The 16,294-nt window shown below is 37.5% G+C and overlaps 3 protein-coding genes and 1 pseudogene across 3 annotated transcripts; 2 read left to right on the top strand and 2 right to left on the bottom strand.

Moving 5' to 3' along the window:
* The first annotated feature begins 1,437 nt into the window (after nucleotides 1-1,437).
* Nucleotides 1,438-3,904, top strand: LOC104766892 (uncharacterized). The gene is made up of 7 exons (XM_010490869.3): nucleotides 1,438-1,804; nucleotides 1,991-2,048; nucleotides 2,133-2,213; nucleotides 2,319-2,354; nucleotides 2,483-2,722; nucleotides 2,815-2,956; nucleotides 3,118-3,904. Exons 1-7 carry the CDS (start codon nucleotides 1,617-1,619, stop codon nucleotides 3,621-3,623), a joined length of 1,251 nt encoding a protein of 416 aa, XP_010489171.2. The 5' UTR covers nucleotides 1,438-1,616; the 3' UTR covers nucleotides 3,624-3,904.
* Nucleotides 3,905-4,418: 514 nt separating this feature from the next.
* LOC104766890 (pentatricopeptide repeat-containing protein At2g15690, mitochondrial) lies at nucleotides 4,419-6,267 on the top strand. Its single transcript, XM_010490867.3, has one exon. The coding sequence runs from the start codon at nucleotides 4,419-4,421 to the stop codon at nucleotides 6,060-6,062; it is 1,644 nt and encodes a 547-aa protein (XP_010489169.1). The 3' UTR covers nucleotides 6,063-6,267.
* Nucleotides 6,257-6,939, bottom strand: LOC104766891 (calmodulin-like protein 30). Its single transcript, XM_010490868.3, has one exon. The coding sequence runs from the start codon at nucleotides 6,937-6,939 to the stop codon at nucleotides 6,376-6,378; it is 564 nt and encodes a 187-aa protein (XP_010489170.2). The 3' UTR covers nucleotides 6,257-6,375.
* A 1,324-nt stretch (nucleotides 6,940-8,263) lies between these two features.
* Nucleotides 8,264-10,781, bottom strand: LOC104768078 (F-box protein At2g15640 pseudogene; annotated as a pseudogene).
* Between the last annotated feature and the right edge of the window lie 5,513 nt (nucleotides 10,782-16,294).

The following is a 16,294-nucleotide window of genomic DNA, read 5'->3' on the forward strand; positions in this document are numbered from 1 at the left end:
CGCTCTATTTTGAGGGCGGTCTACAGACCGCTGCGGACCAACTCTATTTGTATGCAAAAGCCGTCCACAGTTAGTCCGCAACGGTCTTATCTCTGTTTTATTTAGACCGCACCACTGCGGATTATATTTGCTGAATGGTAAATAAAAAGCGGTCTATTTCGTAGACGGATTTGTCCACCCTAACCGCAGCAACCATTCACACTCTATATGTACATTATTGTCTATAAATAGTTTTGTGACTATTGTATGAAAAGTGTAATTGACTTTGTCAAATCACGAAAGAATCAAATCACGAAAGAAGAAATTTGTTTGGTGTGTTATATGAAATTTTCTTTTTAATACATAACGACAACTTTTCTCCTTTTTTTTCACGAGAAAACAAATAACACTAATGTGAATTGTTTTTTTTTTTTGGCAAACAATACTTTTCATAAAACTAATTAGTTTTCGATACATATACCACTGAGAGCATTCTTTGCGAGAGCATCAGCCTGCCAATTGCAATTCCTAGGGATGTAAGAAAAACTACAGAGATTAAGTTGAAAGACTAGAGAGTGGATATCATATAGAATCCGTGAAGTTTTTTGGAGAAGACTTCCGATTGACTGTTTGGACTAGCATTTGCTCGTCTGAAGCAAAGTGAACTTTATTGAATCCCGATTCAATGGCAACTCCCATCAAGGGTGATCGGAAATGCTGAGCCGTTGTGGTTCCTTGGATCAAAGCTTGTTCGGTTTGGTCTTTGAAGATCCAGCCACATCCCATGTTTCCATTCTCTCTCCAGGCTGCATCGGTGGATCATGTGATCTGGTGTAGTGTAGACGGTGTTGGACGCGAGGCAGGTATTGTGAATCGGATCTGGGGAGAGATTGTTGAGCATGTGAATTGTTATGTTATTGAAGATACAATATATATAGAAAAACTTATTTAACTATAAGTCCTAGTTTGCTCACATCTTCAACAAAAAAGCTTTAGACGGTCATGAATTTGAAGCAGACAGCCGTTAAATGGGACTTTGTCAATCTCCAATTCTCCATGCTCCAATTTTGAAAATATGGAAGAAGGATCTATGAACCATTAAAAGTTAAAAGGACATTAATCTTCAATATCTTGTCGCTAATTTATCGTGTATTTAATATAACTAGATCTCATGTAATTAGGGATGTGACTAGAAATCTGAAGATCATGTAACTTAGTCACGTGAGTTTTTTGCTCTTTAAAATGTAACGTTCCTTATATACATATGTAGTAAAAAGATAAGATCTTTTTTTTGTACTTCTTGTCGGAAGCGTAGAGCCGTAGATGGATTAAACAAGTCTTGTTTTATCGTCTTTGACCGTTTACTTCCACGGTAAATCCCATGACGTGGCAAATCAAACGACGTCGTACACAGCAAAACAAAACAAAAGCGCATTATAACCGGGGTTACACTAAACTACGCCAGGATGTAAAATTAAACACACAAGGATCTGACGTGGTTGATGATAACAACCAACGGACCCGTATCCCAAAGATCTCATCTTTCGAGTTTGGTTCACACAATTGTATAAAAAAAAAAAAAAAAAAAAAACCAAATCTCATTAAAACAATTTTGAGCTTCTCGCCGGAGCGGAGCAATGATCGGCGGTGGTAGGGTTTACTGGGGGAAGAAGATGGATGTTGACGGTGATGGTGGTGGATCTAACGGTGTTGTTGTGATCTTTGTTTGGAGTTCGATCAACGAGAACCATCTTTCTAATTTCGTTGATCTTTACTCTTCTCTTGGTTGGAACTCTCTTGTTTGCCGCTCTGATTTTCTCACTGCGTAAGTTCTCTTCCTCCTGTTAGATTTGATTGCCCCAATTGAAAAAAAAAACTGGGTATGAGATTGGTTTTTTAAAATTGTATAGAAGAATCTTGAAAGATTCCATAGTGGATGCTTTTAGATAATGGTACTTTGAGAATCTTTTAAAAGTGTGTTTTGTAATTTTGTCTCATGTTTTTTTTTCAGGTTTTACCCTGAAATGGCTCTCTCTCTAGCGTTTCATCTTCTTTCTGAACTTGTTGAGGTAAGTTCTATCTAAGCTTAAGGTGTTAACTTGCTTTTGGTGTGTGTGTTACTTACATGTTGCTACTTCTGTTATTTGTTTCAGGAGCTAAAGACTAGACCATGTCCTGTTATCTTTCTAGCTTTCTCTGGTGCTCCCAAAGCTTGTATGTACAAAGTTTTACAGGTTAGTTAAAAAAAAAGGTTTGAACTTTCAGCTAATTTTTTGGTTATCTTGTGCTGGTTTTTATGTTTTGTTCTTTGTGGTATATAAATGTATTAAACGATGTAGGTGATCATGGGTGACTGTGAAGCTCAAATTCATCCGGTGAGAGTTGTCTCCAAATCCAATACACTTCATATTTAAGTCATTAAGTCTCAGCTCATGAGGTCTAGTTATGTTGTTTGCTTCCTCGGTTCAATTTCGACTCATAGGTTGTTTTCTGATTTGTGAAGGATGATAGCCAGTTGGTTAGAAACTGTATCTCTGGACACGTCTACGACTCTGGACCATTGGATTTCACAAGTGATCTGAATGTGAAATTTGCACTACATCCCACCATACGGCGAATGTCTGGACCTTCAAGACTAGTATCTTGGATGGCTAAAGGGATCTCTTCTGGGCTGGACGGTTTATATCTTACAAGATTTGAATCCCAACGCAGTGAGTACTGGCACGCACTCTACTCATCGGTTGTAAGTTTCCACTGTCCACTGAGCTTTCTTAATTTTGGCTTCTCAAATTTGTAGCTAACATAAGATAACTAATTATCCTTGTACTTTTCCAGGAAATTGGGGCTCCATATCTCGTTTTGTGCTCGGAGAATGACGACCTTGCTCCCCACCAAGTAATTTCAAGCTTCACCCATCAATTGCAGGAACTGGGAGGAGAAGTTAAGGTTGTCAAGTGGAAAAATTCTCCTCATGCAGGTTAGTCATGAGATGTAAAATGTTATGGTTATGAAAATATTTATGTTACGGGGTCTCTTAATGGTTAGTCTGTTTCCTAGAGATTGCGTTTGATCGTGATTGTCATTGCTACAAAACCTGAGCTTTTTTTGTCTTGTTTTGCTTCTCTGTTTCTTCTTCAGGACACTACACACATAACCCTATACAATACCGAGCTGTTATCTCCAACTTTTTAGAGAAGGCCATGTCAGTTCACTTACAAAAAATCCGGCAGCTTGGAGAAAGAGCTCATACGCATGATGAGATCTCTGAGTTAATATGTGACCTTCAGAAAGTTGCTGTGAAATCTAACCAAAGCTTAAGAAGAGTAGCCACTGGGCCATGTGACCACTTTTTCTTACCCAGCTCAGCACCATATCAAAGCAACAGCAGCAGCAGCAACGACCCATCGTCGTCTTCACAAGAAGAACAGAGAGAACGATCCTCTTTCCGCCCACTCCAACCAACGAGTATAAACGCTCACAGCGTTCTCGGGCAGTTCCTATTCGACTCGTGTGTTCCAAAGAACATCGAAGGGTGGGATATTAGATTTGCGGGTTCTCTCAACGGCCAACCATATGCCACTTCCTCCTCCCGTAAGAACTCAAATCTTGGTTTCAAGAAACGCGTTTTCCGTTCAAGACTATGAAATCGAGGGAAACTAAGCAAGGTACGGGGTAACGTGAAACCATATGGGAAGTAGTAGAGAGATGTTTTAGAAAGGAAGAGGGATGTATAGGATGCGGAAGATGTAAATAGAGTGATGATTACTACAACCTAACATAGTAACATACATGAGGGATCTACAAATGTTTGTGTGTACAAGTCTCAAAAATAAGTCTCTGTATAGACGTATCTGTTACTTGTTTACACGAAAAATGTGTTAATAAAACACTGTAGTACGTACCACTAGTGTATGTATTAACTTCAGTTCCTCGGACTTCATCGATTTGGTTTGTGTTTTGTTTTGTTTTTTGGTCAACCGATTTGGTTTGTTTATATGATGAAGTAGAAGAGACACAAAGGATTACAAAGACTTTTATACTTCTCACTCACTTAAACAGTACTTCCATCGAATACTCACACATATTAAAGCTTTTACACTATAAAAGAAAACAAAGTGTTAGTGCGATAATACATAAAACAGAAAAAACATTCGTAAATGCTTAGTTCTTGTTTAATGAAATGCTTAGTTCTTGTTTAATAAAATGTTATAATTTATAAGAAGTTAACTCAAATAGTATCCCCAGAATAGTATCCTCAGAAAAGAAAAAAAAAAAACTCAAAAGAAGCTAAAGTTGCAATATCTTAGCCCAACTCAGGCCCAAATATAAATCTTATCATACTATTTTTCTTTCCTCCTGCGAATATTCTCTCTCATTTTTTCCAGACTAGGGTTTTGCATTTCGCAGGGTTTTAATCTTTACCACTTCCTCCCCCAAAAATGTCTTCTCTAATGGCGATTCGTTGCGCACGAACCCAAAAGATCGTCACAATAGGTTCTCTTCTCCAAGTACGTTCCTCATTTCCCAGGCTCTCCTCTCAATTCCACTTCTCCGGTACCCTAAACTCGCTTCCGATCAGAAACCTTAGCACTTCCGCCGCCACGAACGATTACTACCAGAATCCTCCGTCTGGATCACCGTCTCAACAACAACGGCCATATCCTCCACCTCAAAGCTTCGATTCTCAAGGTTATCAGAATCAGACGAACACTAATCAACGATTTCCACAAAACCCTAACCAATGGAGTCCTCAGAATCCTCAATACGGTGGGAACAGGCCTCAGTACGGTGGTCAAAGGCCTCAATACGGTGGTCCACGGCCTCAATATCAGAATCAGAATGTTCAGCAAAGTCCTCAGAGTCAGTATTACACGCCGCAGCAGCAGCAGCAGCAACCACCAAGAAGCTCGAATCAGGTCCCTAATCAGATGAATCAGCAGAGGAATGAGGTAGCTGCTACACCTAGTGTTGAAGAGGTGATGAGCTTGTGTCAGCGTAGGCTATATAAAGATGCGATTGAGTTGCTTGATAAGGGAGCTATGCCTGATAGAGAATGTTTTGTTCTGTTGTTTGAGTCTTGTGCGAATCTGAAGTCGCTTGAGCATTCTAAGAAGGTACATGATCATTTCCTGCAGTCTAAGTTTAGAGGTGATCCGAAACTGAACAATATTGTGATTAGTATGTTTGGGGAGTGTAGCAGTGTTACTGATGCTAAGAGAGTGTTTGATCATATGGTTGATAAAGATATGGATTCTTGGCATTTGATGATGCGTGCGTATAGTGATAACGGAATGGGAGATGATGCGTTGCATCTGTTTGAGGAGATGGCGAAACAAGGGTTGAAGCCCAATGAGGAGACTTTCCTTTCTGTTTTCTTGGCTTGTGCTACTGTGGGTGGGATTAAAGAAGCGTTTCTGCATTTTGATTCGATGAAAAACGAGTATGGGATTGCTCCGAGTACAGAGCATTATTTGGGTGTTTTAGGTGTTCTTGGTAAATGTGGACATCTTGTTGAGGCAGAGCAATACATCCGTGACCTTCCGTTTGAACCCACAGCTGAGTTCTGGGAAGCTATGAGGAACTATGCTCGGCTACATGGAGATATCGATTTAGAGGATTACACTGAGGAATTGATGGTTGATCTTGATCCTTCAAAGGCTGTAACCAACAAGATTCCTACTCCTCCACCCAAATCATTCAAGGAAACAAATATGGTTACTAGTAAGAGTAGGATCCTTGAGTTCCGGAATCTGACATTTTACAAGGATGAAGCAAAGGAGATGGCTGCAAAGAAGGGAGTGGTTTATGTTCCAGACACACGATTTGTTCTGCATGATATCGATCAAGAGGCCAAAGAACAGGCTCTACTCTACCACAGTGAGAGGTTAGCAATTGCTTATGGAATCATATGCACACCACCTCGGAAGACCCTCACAATCATTAAGAATCTCCGTGTTTGTGGGGACTGTCACAACTTTATCAAGATCATGTCCAAAATCATTGGTAGGGAGTTGATTGTGAGAGACAACAAACGTTTCCATCACTTCAAAGACGGTAAATGTTCTTGTGGTGATTACTGGTAGAGCAGCGTTTTATGTGCCTTTGTTTCGGATCATGTATAGCGCTCTAAGCTCTTGCCAGAACTCTGCTAGCAGTTGGGAATGGAATAGTATTTGCTACGCTGTAACAAATTTCATCTGAGCTTTTACATGAGTTATTCAGTTTATGTACTAACTTTTGAATAAGTGCTTGCTTTATATCTATATTATTGGTCTTATTCTGGAAGAACTTTGGAGATTATGTCGATTCAAAGTTACAAGATTTCATGTTTTTGAATTTGGATTGAATGAAGAATGATATTTAATTACAATAACAGAGAGAACGAAAGAAGTCTGTTCAGACGATGTTGAAAGACATCATCCTCATGAACTCTTCCATATTAACCAATCCATCTCCATCTGCATCAACAGCTCTCACCATCCTCTTGCAGTCCTCTAAGCTACATCTCTCCCCAAGCTTCCTTAGAACTGACATCACTTCCTCTGCGCTTATCTTCCCATCCCCGTTTAAATCAAAAGTCCAGAAAGCATTTCGAATGTCGGAAGACCTAATCCCTCCGCTTCTCTTGTATGCATCAGTAAACTCTCTGAAATCAATAAACCCATCACCATCCAGATCCACGGCTTTAAAGATCTTGGGCACGTCCTCGATAACCCTCTCTTGTCCTAGCGCTCTCAGCACTACCTTGTACTCAGTCTGAGATATTTTTCCATCACTGTCCGTATCAAACCTGTTGAAAACACGTCTCATCTCATTAACGGAAGGCTGAGAAAAGCCTCCTGGTCCGGGTGAAGACAAGCCTGAGGATTGTCTGTCTCTAGAGAACATCCTTGAAGGCTTCCTCAACATCTTGTTCTTAGAGAGCTTGTATTGCAGCTCAAGAAAGCTCACGTTTGACATGTTTGATTTGAGATTACCAATCTTTTCTTGGGAGAGGGATTCAGGGAAACTCTTCAGATCAGATCCCACAATTTATATACTGCAAAAAGATGATTCCTTTGGGGGGGGGGGGGGGGGGAAGAGAGAGAGAGAGAGTCTTGGCGTTGAAGAAAGAAACCTTGTCCTTGTGACTTTATTCCATGGCAACTTACGCTTCATGTTGAGAAAAAGCTTCGGTAAGGAAGAGGATAAGATTAACAAGGAACAAGGCAACGCAAAGATGATTCCTTTATCATAAGAATAAGAATCTGATACCATAATTGTCTTGTTGCTATACAAAATTGTGTCCGTCCAACTCATCCCCTACTTGTTTTGATGTTAGTTTAACGTTAGAGAAATCACTTTGGTATCAAAAGCTGGATACTAAATTCTATTCTTACCATACTTTATTTTTGATATGATCACAGCCAAATGACAAATCCAACAAGATGTTACGTTGAAAAAAAGAACAGAGGACAGATCCTTATCTACACAGGAAACAAAGTTGAAAAATAAAGCATAGATCCTCTCGCATTCAGAAAGAGAAAGAACTGAGAAGCAACAAAACCATGTTTTTGAGACCCCAAAAACAGATAACCAAAGTAGACAGCTGGCAAGATGTTTAAGACAAGACCTACTGATACAGAGAACCAAATGTTTCAACCTGTCAAAACTAAGCTACCAAGAAATTCTGCATAATTTAAGAACCATGAAGAGCCAAAACTGAGACTAATATAAACCAGGAATTGGTAGAACTTTTTACACATTGCATCTAAGTATTTGAGACCAAAGCATTCATCATAGTTAGAAGCTCCCGCTCCGTATCAAGTTCAAAGTATTTGAGACCAAAGTTTCAAATCTCACCGTGAAATTAGTGTCATTATCACACAGAAATGATAAACCCAACAACACTTTGTAAAAACAACAGACCACATATATAATCTGGAAGAATCAAAGATTAAAAGTAAAGTAGAGAGACAACTAAGAGAAGCAACAAAACCATCTTCTTGATACCAAAATGAAGAAAGCTCGATCGTTAAAGAAGAAAAATCACTATATTTCTGTGCTGCAATGAAGAACGAATGAACAAGAGCAAAGACAATACAGCAACAAGTATGTACACTTAGATTAAATCTCCAAGCATGGATTTCAATGACGAACACTTAGATTTGAAAAAAAACTTGATTTATTATAATATAGTAAAAATAAAAAAGGTACATATTAAAAGGAGGATAAACGAATAGATAAATAAGGTTGACAATAAAAACGTATGTACAGATAAGAACACAAAAATGACATGCCTAATTGCCCAATGCTATCACCTAACTCCAATGATCATCCCTATCTTCTTCTCCTTGTCCCTTCGCACTTCTTAGTCTGAATCTGAATCTGATGGTTCAACCAATGGAGGATGGACTGACTTGAGTAGTTTTAAATCATTAGCATCAAGATCCTCTGCGTGGTTTACAAAAGTGCGAACGCTAAAACATTTCTTAAAAGTTTCACCAAAACCTTGGATCTCAACACGTTGGAGTGTCTTCTTTTCGGGATTGAAATAGAAAACATAAAACGGTTCGTTAGATATATACTTGCGCATTGAAAACACTATTTCACCCGAAGCAGTCGCTCCAACGACGAAAACGTGAAAACGGAAGAATCTATCATCGGTCCAAGTGTACTCATATTTCGACCATTCCTGTTTCTCAACATTCTCTAAAACCCACACATGTAACTCACTAATAGCTTCAGCGTCGAGACTATTCTCAATATAAATGTAGACATCCGACTCCAAATGACACTTCTCATAAATGTCTTCATCATCATCCCAAAAAATCACAGCTAATTTGCCCTTATAGTTAATCAATCGACAAAACCTTTCTACATCAATAAAGGTGAACTTTTCAGACCTAACATCAAAACAAACTATCATATATTCAGACGTCATAACATGAGCACATTCCGACGTCTCAGCCAAGTAATACAAAACCCCATTGATGCATACCCCATCACTCTTAATATCATGTCGTAAGGGACACTTGATCCTTCTCCACATCAAATCTCCATCTTCTTCAAATGTAAGAATTTTATGATGACCAGGACCAGATGGATAAGCCATGGACAATGCCTTGTATTGCTTGTCAATTGGGTCAAACCCGAAAAAGCTATAAGCCTTTCTGTAGGTATAACGATTAGGTAAGATCGCATACCGTCCCGTGATGGGGTTACATATCACAGGTCTAGCTTGGTATCGATCACCATACATATAGAGCAAGCCAGAGGCGTAGCCACATGAAAAATATTTTAGGTTAGTAAGATGATTGATCCGTACTTTGCCTGGAGAGAATCGCACATAAAATTCGGCGGCTGCTACAAGGGTCGACGACGATGATTGCTCATATGGATACTCAAGCTGAGGCAGCGAGAAGAAGTTCCACACACAGACGTCTACTTGTTCGTTGCCGTTTTCTGCGATGGCGAATAAGAGGCGTGGCTTAGCCAACTATGCTGCACCGAGACGGGGACGGGAAACGGCTAAGTAAATATTTAGGGGTATGGGTATGTCAGTTTTATAATATATAAAATATAAAAATATCCATATATTAGTAAAATAAAATAAATAAAGTCATTTATAAAAAAAATTTCATGAAACAAAACATGACTATAATATATTAAATAATAGTTAAAATAAATTATTCTTTGGGAAACTCATTCTCAAGATCGGGCTCATCTAATGAAAGATTAGCAAACTCCAAAAATCCGACATCTTCCATGGTATCATATGAATCTCCACCACCATCCCACATCTTGGTCTTTTCATCCTCATATTGACCAGAATTCCTTGATAAGTGGCGTAGATTGTGGTGGATGTAAACCAAGTCTTCAGCACGGCTTGGATTTAACTTATTTCTTCTGAGTGAGTGAATAAAGTTGTAAGTACTCCAATTGCGCTCAGCACAAGATGATGAACTAGGTTGACCAAGCAATTTAAAAGCCAAAGCTTGGAGACATGGAGTATCAGCACCAAAGTTAGCCCACCAACGAAAGGGTTCCATAGTACCCATTCCGACAATGCATGATAAATCTGCAAAATGACCAGTCCTCATGGAGAATAATGCATACTCATTAAGAACCTTAGTATGCTCATCATCATTAGGAAACAATCTTCGAAAGCATTTTATCCTCTCACGAGAGATTTCATCATCTCTATGGGGACCTTTTCTTGTAGCATCCTCATTAAGCCATACATCACTATAAAATCTGCAACAAATGAAAACTATTATATATTGTCAATGAAATAAAACAAAAAGGTTAAACACATAATTTAAAATTTACCTAGGATTTAAAGAGTGAGCTAGACAATGTAGGGGAGTGTTATTCTTCGTCCAACGAGCCACTAAGATCTCATAAACAACAGTGTAAAAGACACTATATTCAGACATTTGACGGTTTTCTTTCTTGTAGATCTCAAGCTTCACCTTCTCAATCATAGAATCCCACATCTCATACACCAAATGAAGGCATGGCTTGTCAGTGTCACAAAACCTAATCATATCATATATAGGTCTTGTGAAATCAATGATATAAGAAACTTTTTCCCACCAATCATCATCCACAATCTTCTCTTTAACAAAGCTTGCTCTCCCCCAATTATCCTCTTTATACGTAGACCACTCCTCACTTATGACCATAGCTTCAAGACCTCTTTTGATAAGCTTCAATCTCTTAAGCATCACAATGATGGAAGCAAAACGAGTATCAACAACTGATAGTAATTTAAGAGGACTGAACTTGTTGAACATTGACAGCCTCATGTTGTGGTTCATGATGAAATTTTTTATTGCCATCGCATCGTCATGAATTATTGTTATCCAACTGCATTCATCATATGTTACGACATTCGTTTCCACATTCTTTGCTGCACATATGTTCTTCAAGGCCAGATTAAGTGTATGGACAACACATGATGTCCAATAGATGTGAGGAAACATGCATTCAATAATATCACCGGACGCCTTACAATTTGCTGCATTATCAGTGATGATTTGCACGACGTTTTAATGACCCACCTCATTGAGAACCTCTTTCATCAAATCAGAAATGAAGAATTTATCTTTCACTTCGCCAAAACAATTCACAGCCTTGAGACATATAGGACCACTAGCAAAAGTAGCAATGAAATTAATCAGAGGTTTTCTTGTAGGATCACTCCAACCATCTGACACAATCGTCAATCCTTTTTCTTTCCATGTTAGCTTTAGTGGTTCTAATAACTTCTCAACATGAGTTCTCTCTTTCTGTAGCAAAGTTGTCCTCAACTTATTATAACCAGGAGGCACATAACCATCAATGTTGTGGGAAGCAGCAAACTGGTAGGACCTGTGATAATGCGGATTTCTTGCAAGATTAAATGGCAATCCTCCTGTGTAAAACATCCTTGCAATTTCCTGATCCAACTGGTCTCTGATTTCAATACCAAATGCTTTCTCAATAGGGGAGATGACAGACTTTCTTTTTTTAGAGCTAAAACTTGTTTCACAAGGTAAAGGAACCTCTCTAGCTCCACTCTCGTTTTTCTTCTTCTCAAAATCGTCTTCTAACCCTTGCATCTTTTGTCTTTCACTCTTAGTTACTTTCGGACAATAATTTACACCAGCGTTTTTCAATCCAAGCAGATGTGCTCTCACTCTCGAATAAGATCCCCCCTTGGTTTCATTACATATCTTACACTTAAACTTCCAAGTTCCTCCTGTTGTTCCTTGCTTCTGAATTTTAGTCACGTAAGCCCATAATGGAGCTTCACCATTTTGACTAGATCCACTATCAATATCGACATTATCACTGTTTTCTTGAGTAGCCATATCAATAATCAACCTACATATAAATATTAAAAAGTTACGTAGACGTAAGTTAATAATCAACCAACGATTATAAAATATATAATCAAACAATATAAAATATATAAACGTAAGTTACGTAACTTATCAACTACTATGTTTATAAGTTTCGTTGTTTCGATCTATAAACACTGATTAAACAAAGATTTGACTTATATTAAATTATTAAGAAGCTTGAGAGTTGAGACATATATATATATATAACATTGATATTTGTAAACCCTAATTAGACAATATTTAAAAGGTTAATTTTTCTTTTCTTTTTGGGACAGTGGAAGAAAAAACAGTTAAATTTCCTATTTTACAAAAGAAACGTTTCAGAAACGTTTTTGATTAGAACCGTTGCCGTCCCCATAAACTGTTGCCGTCTCCACCGTGTGCGAAACGTCCCGGAGACGTTTCCATGCCGTTTCTTCGCCGTCCCGGTACCTGAAACGTTTCCGAGAGGGGTGACGTCATGGAACTGCTGTCCCCGTGCTTCATAGTTAGCTAAGGACCTGGTCAAGAACAGCTCCGTGAAATATGGACTACTCAATATTGAATCCCATCGCTTCGAGACGCAACGAAACCTTGCCACTGACTTTGAAGGCAATCTCGACAATATCTCCTTCAGGATGAGATCATTAGTCGATGATAATGAAAACATGATTTTTTTTTGGTTTTGGTTTTGTGAACTCATGATTTGCCGATCCAACGAAGAAAAAGAGATGATACAAACTTAGACCTAGAGAAACCTATAGCAATAGAATATATTAGGAGACGACGTAGAGAGAAAACCTAGCAAGAGAGCTTAGCTACAGATCGTGAATATAAATATGTTCGGATTTTAGTCGGTTAACAAAAACAAACAAATGGGCTAATTTAACGTCCAAGTGGGCCGCCAGCTTTTGGTTTCTTCATCGGTAAATAAAATACTAACCTGTCCAGGGATTACTAGAGAGAGAGATAAGAAGGATCAAAAATCTTAAGGAGGAAACTATAGCTACATATATCCGGGATAAGAAAAAGCATTCTTCTTTGAGTGAAATTGAGAAGACAATAGAAAATAGGTTTGTTTAAGAACACAAGATTTATAAAGTATAACTCACTTTATTAGTTTAAGAAAACTATTTCAAAAACTTAAGTTTTCAATCTCTCTTTCTCACAAAACCTCTTAAGCTATATCACATCTTAACATAGTCTTATATATAACTTTTCTATTCCTAATCATAATAGGAATCACTCATATTTAAATATCTCCTTAATACACTTTGATCCTTATCTTTTTGTAAGCACAATTATGTTAGGACTATGATTAACTTCCATTTCAAGCTTCTCTCAAGCTTACTCCAACAATCTTCTCCTTAAGCTTGAAACTCAATTTTGACAAATCTTGAACTCCCATGAAGTTTCTCATTACCTTGAACTTGTTTTTGTCTAAGGCCTTTGTAAGTATGTCTGCTCTCTGCTCATTTCCCGGAACATGCTCAACCTCAATCTGACCACTCTCAACACGTTCTCTTATGAAGTGATAGCGCCTATGAATATGCTTACTTCTACCATGAAAAACAGGGTTTTTAGTAAGAGTTATTGCTGATTGGTTGTCAATCTGAATGACAACCTTTTCCTCCACAGATCCAGTGATTTCGACCAACAAGTCCTGCAACCATACTGCTTGTTTTGCAGCCTCAGTTCCATCCATGAATTCTGCTTCACAAGAGGATAAGGTTACCACATCCTGCTTCTGCGAGCACCATGTGATCGGACTCCCACCAAGATAGAATATGTGCCATGAAGTACTTCTTCCATCATTAGGGTTGATGTTATGGCTGCTATCACTTTAGCCTATTAGTTTCGGCACCTTCACTTCATGTCATAAGACAGTCCAAGATGAGTGGTTCCCCTCAAGTATCTTAAGCAATGTTTCATTGCTACTCCATGTGATTGTCTCGGACTCTGCGTATATCGACTCAATATCCTCACGCGATAAGATAGATCTGGCCTAGTGTGTAGCAAGTAACATAAACACCCCACATTATTCCTATACAATATTGCATCAATCTCTTCTTCATTCTCGGCTTTCGATAACTTTAGCTCTGTCTCCATCGGTATAAGAACCGAGTTGCAGTTGGACATCCCTGTTTCCTCCAAAATTTTGTGAGCATACCGAGCTTGACTTAGTGTTATGCCATTTTGATGTTGACATACTTGCATACCAAGATAATATGTCAATCTCCCAATATCACTTATCTCAAATTTAGCAGTCATCTCCTCCTTAAATTTGTTAATCACAACTAAAATTGTTCCTGTGACAAACAGGTCATCAACATAAACTCCTTTAATTAAGAGATCTTTATCGGCTTTCTTCCGATATACTAAGGGTTCTTTTGAACACTTGAAAAACTGTAGCTTCTCCAGAATATGATTCAGCTTGTTCCATGCTCTACGCGCCTATCTTAAGCCATATAAGATTTGTTTAGCTTGTAGACTTTTCCTTCACTTCTTTTTTTCTCAAATCCTTTATGTTGACTAATATAAATAGTCTTCTTGAGTTCTCTATGAAGAAAGACTGTTTTTAAATCAGGATGATGGATTTCCCATCCATGTGAAGCTGCGAGATCAATTAGGACTCTTATAGTCTCGATCCTAGCAACTAGTGCAAAATCTTCCTCAAAATCAACATTATATTTTTACATATGAAAACTTTCAAAGCTTTTATTTATTTTTGCATTGCTATTCTAATACAAACCATCTTATTTAGTGTAATTAAAAAACAATACAATATAATGTGTAAGTTTAGAGTTTTTGTGGATTCGATTCCCAGATACTATAAGTGCAAAGCTATAATTACCTGTGAGGTATTACAATTTTAATTTATAAGTCGCAATTGCATTAGTCAACTCCACTAAAATCATATTAATGTTTGCAATTGCTTTAGTGAGCTTCACGACAATCATATTAATGTTTGCAATTGCATTAGTCAGCTCCACTAAAATTATATTAAAGCAATTTTTTTTTTTTTTTTTTTGCAGTTTTGGGCATTTGGACTTAATTATGTAATTTTGTGATTTTAATAAAAAACGTAATTCTGCAATTTTGGGCATTTGGACGAAAAACATCATGGAATAATGTTTCGTGGGTTTGACAGAAAACATAAGTCTCGCAATTTCACAGTCAAAAATCATATTTTCTCAATTTGGGAGGAAAAAATATTCTAAATTAAACCGTAGGTTCTGGAGCCACATTCAAGCACATGAGATCTTGATCGTCCCGGTTAGATTTTCTCAATGACCTTTCTTGGAACACCTTGCCGACAAAGCCACGCCTTCCCTTGTTTCAATAACTGTTCTCAGTCTCATCAAGATCTATATTCTATTTTGTCAACCAAATTGACCTGCGTTATGAACTAGCCATCGTTGTGGTGTATCTAGTTAGTGGTTGTAAGAGCACCTCGATAGAGGTTTCTAACACAGTCTCTCACAATTAGAATAATGAAAAAAAATAGAAAAAAAGAAGAAAAAGATAGATACGTCTCTCGTTTAAGTAGGCATATCAATTAGGGTCTTGAAAAATACTGGGTTCGAATTTAAATATATATGTTCAGACTTGGATTTTAAGGTTTTTTGGGTTTTTTAGGTTTTAGGGTTTTTTGGGCTTAGTCCGACCGGACTTGGTTTAACCCGAAAAACCCTTAAAAATATAGTAATTTTTTAAATTATTTTTATTTGTTAACATTTTAGTTTATCTACTAATTGACTTAAAACCCTAACCCTAGTTTTTTTAATGGTGCCGTACTATATAAATCTAAGAAAAAAATTGGTTTCGAACTTACACTCATATCAACCTTCATTGTAATTGACAATACGTAAGTACACTATCTCGTTAATCATTTTAGTAAAATTATTTGTTTAATCATACGCATGAAGATTATATAAGTTTGTCTATGTGTACATTTATTGTTTTAATTTTGCGTCACTAAAAGCTACAAACAATATAGTTCTTTTCTAGATCACAAACAAACGTTGAGGCCTTATGTTGTGAGATGTTTTCTTTGAAGTTTTAGTTATACGTATACTTGAATAATATGCTTTTCCTACCATATCTTTAAATAATATTTATTCATTCATAATGGTCTTGTTTTGATGATAGTGCTTGATTAAAATATATTTTTACAGGAATTAATTAAAATGGACATGGATGATCATGATGTTCATGATGTTGAATCAGACGAGTTTACTGATGAGGACATATCTCCTCAGAAGAAGAAAACGAAGAGTAATGGAAAAGTTAAAAGAAGGACATGTCGCTTTACTTCACCTGTTTGGAATCACTTCGATCTTAATGGAAAGAACAGTGATCAGGTCAAGAAACTGTTAAATGCAAGCATTGTGCTGGAATACTTGTGGTGGAAAAAAACCATGGAACATCAACCGTTAAACCGCCACGCAAAAGGATGTAAGAAA

This window comes from Camelina sativa, chromosome 19 (assembly GCF_030686135.1).
Source record: "Camelina sativa cultivar CO46 ecotype springtype chromosome 19, ASM3068613v1".
Lineage (NCBI taxonomy): Eukaryota > Viridiplantae > Streptophyta > Magnoliopsida > Brassicales > Brassicaceae > Camelina > Camelina sativa.

Bases quoted from the DNA above. Each gene is read 5' to 3' on its own strand.
- LOC104766892 (XM_010490869.3), top strand. From the start codon at position 1,617: ATGATCGGCGGTGGTAGGGTTTACTGGGGGAAGAAGATGGATGTTGAC. The intron at 1,805-1,990 runs GTAAGTTCTCTT...TTTTTTTTTCAG, and splicing joins CGCTCTGATTTTCTCACTGC to GTTTTACCCTGAAATGGCTC. The intron at 2,355-2,482 runs GTGAGAGTTGTC...TGATTTGTGAAG, and splicing joins GTGAAGCTCAAATTCATCCG to GATGATAGCCAGTTGGTTAG.
- LOC104766890 (XM_010490867.3), top strand. From the start codon at position 4,419: ATGTCTTCTCTAATGGCGATTCGTTGCGCACGAACCCAAAAGATCGTC.
- LOC104766891 (XM_010490868.3), bottom strand. From the start codon at position 6,939: ATGTCAAACGTGAGCTTTCTTGAGCTGCAATACAAGCTCTCTAAGAAC.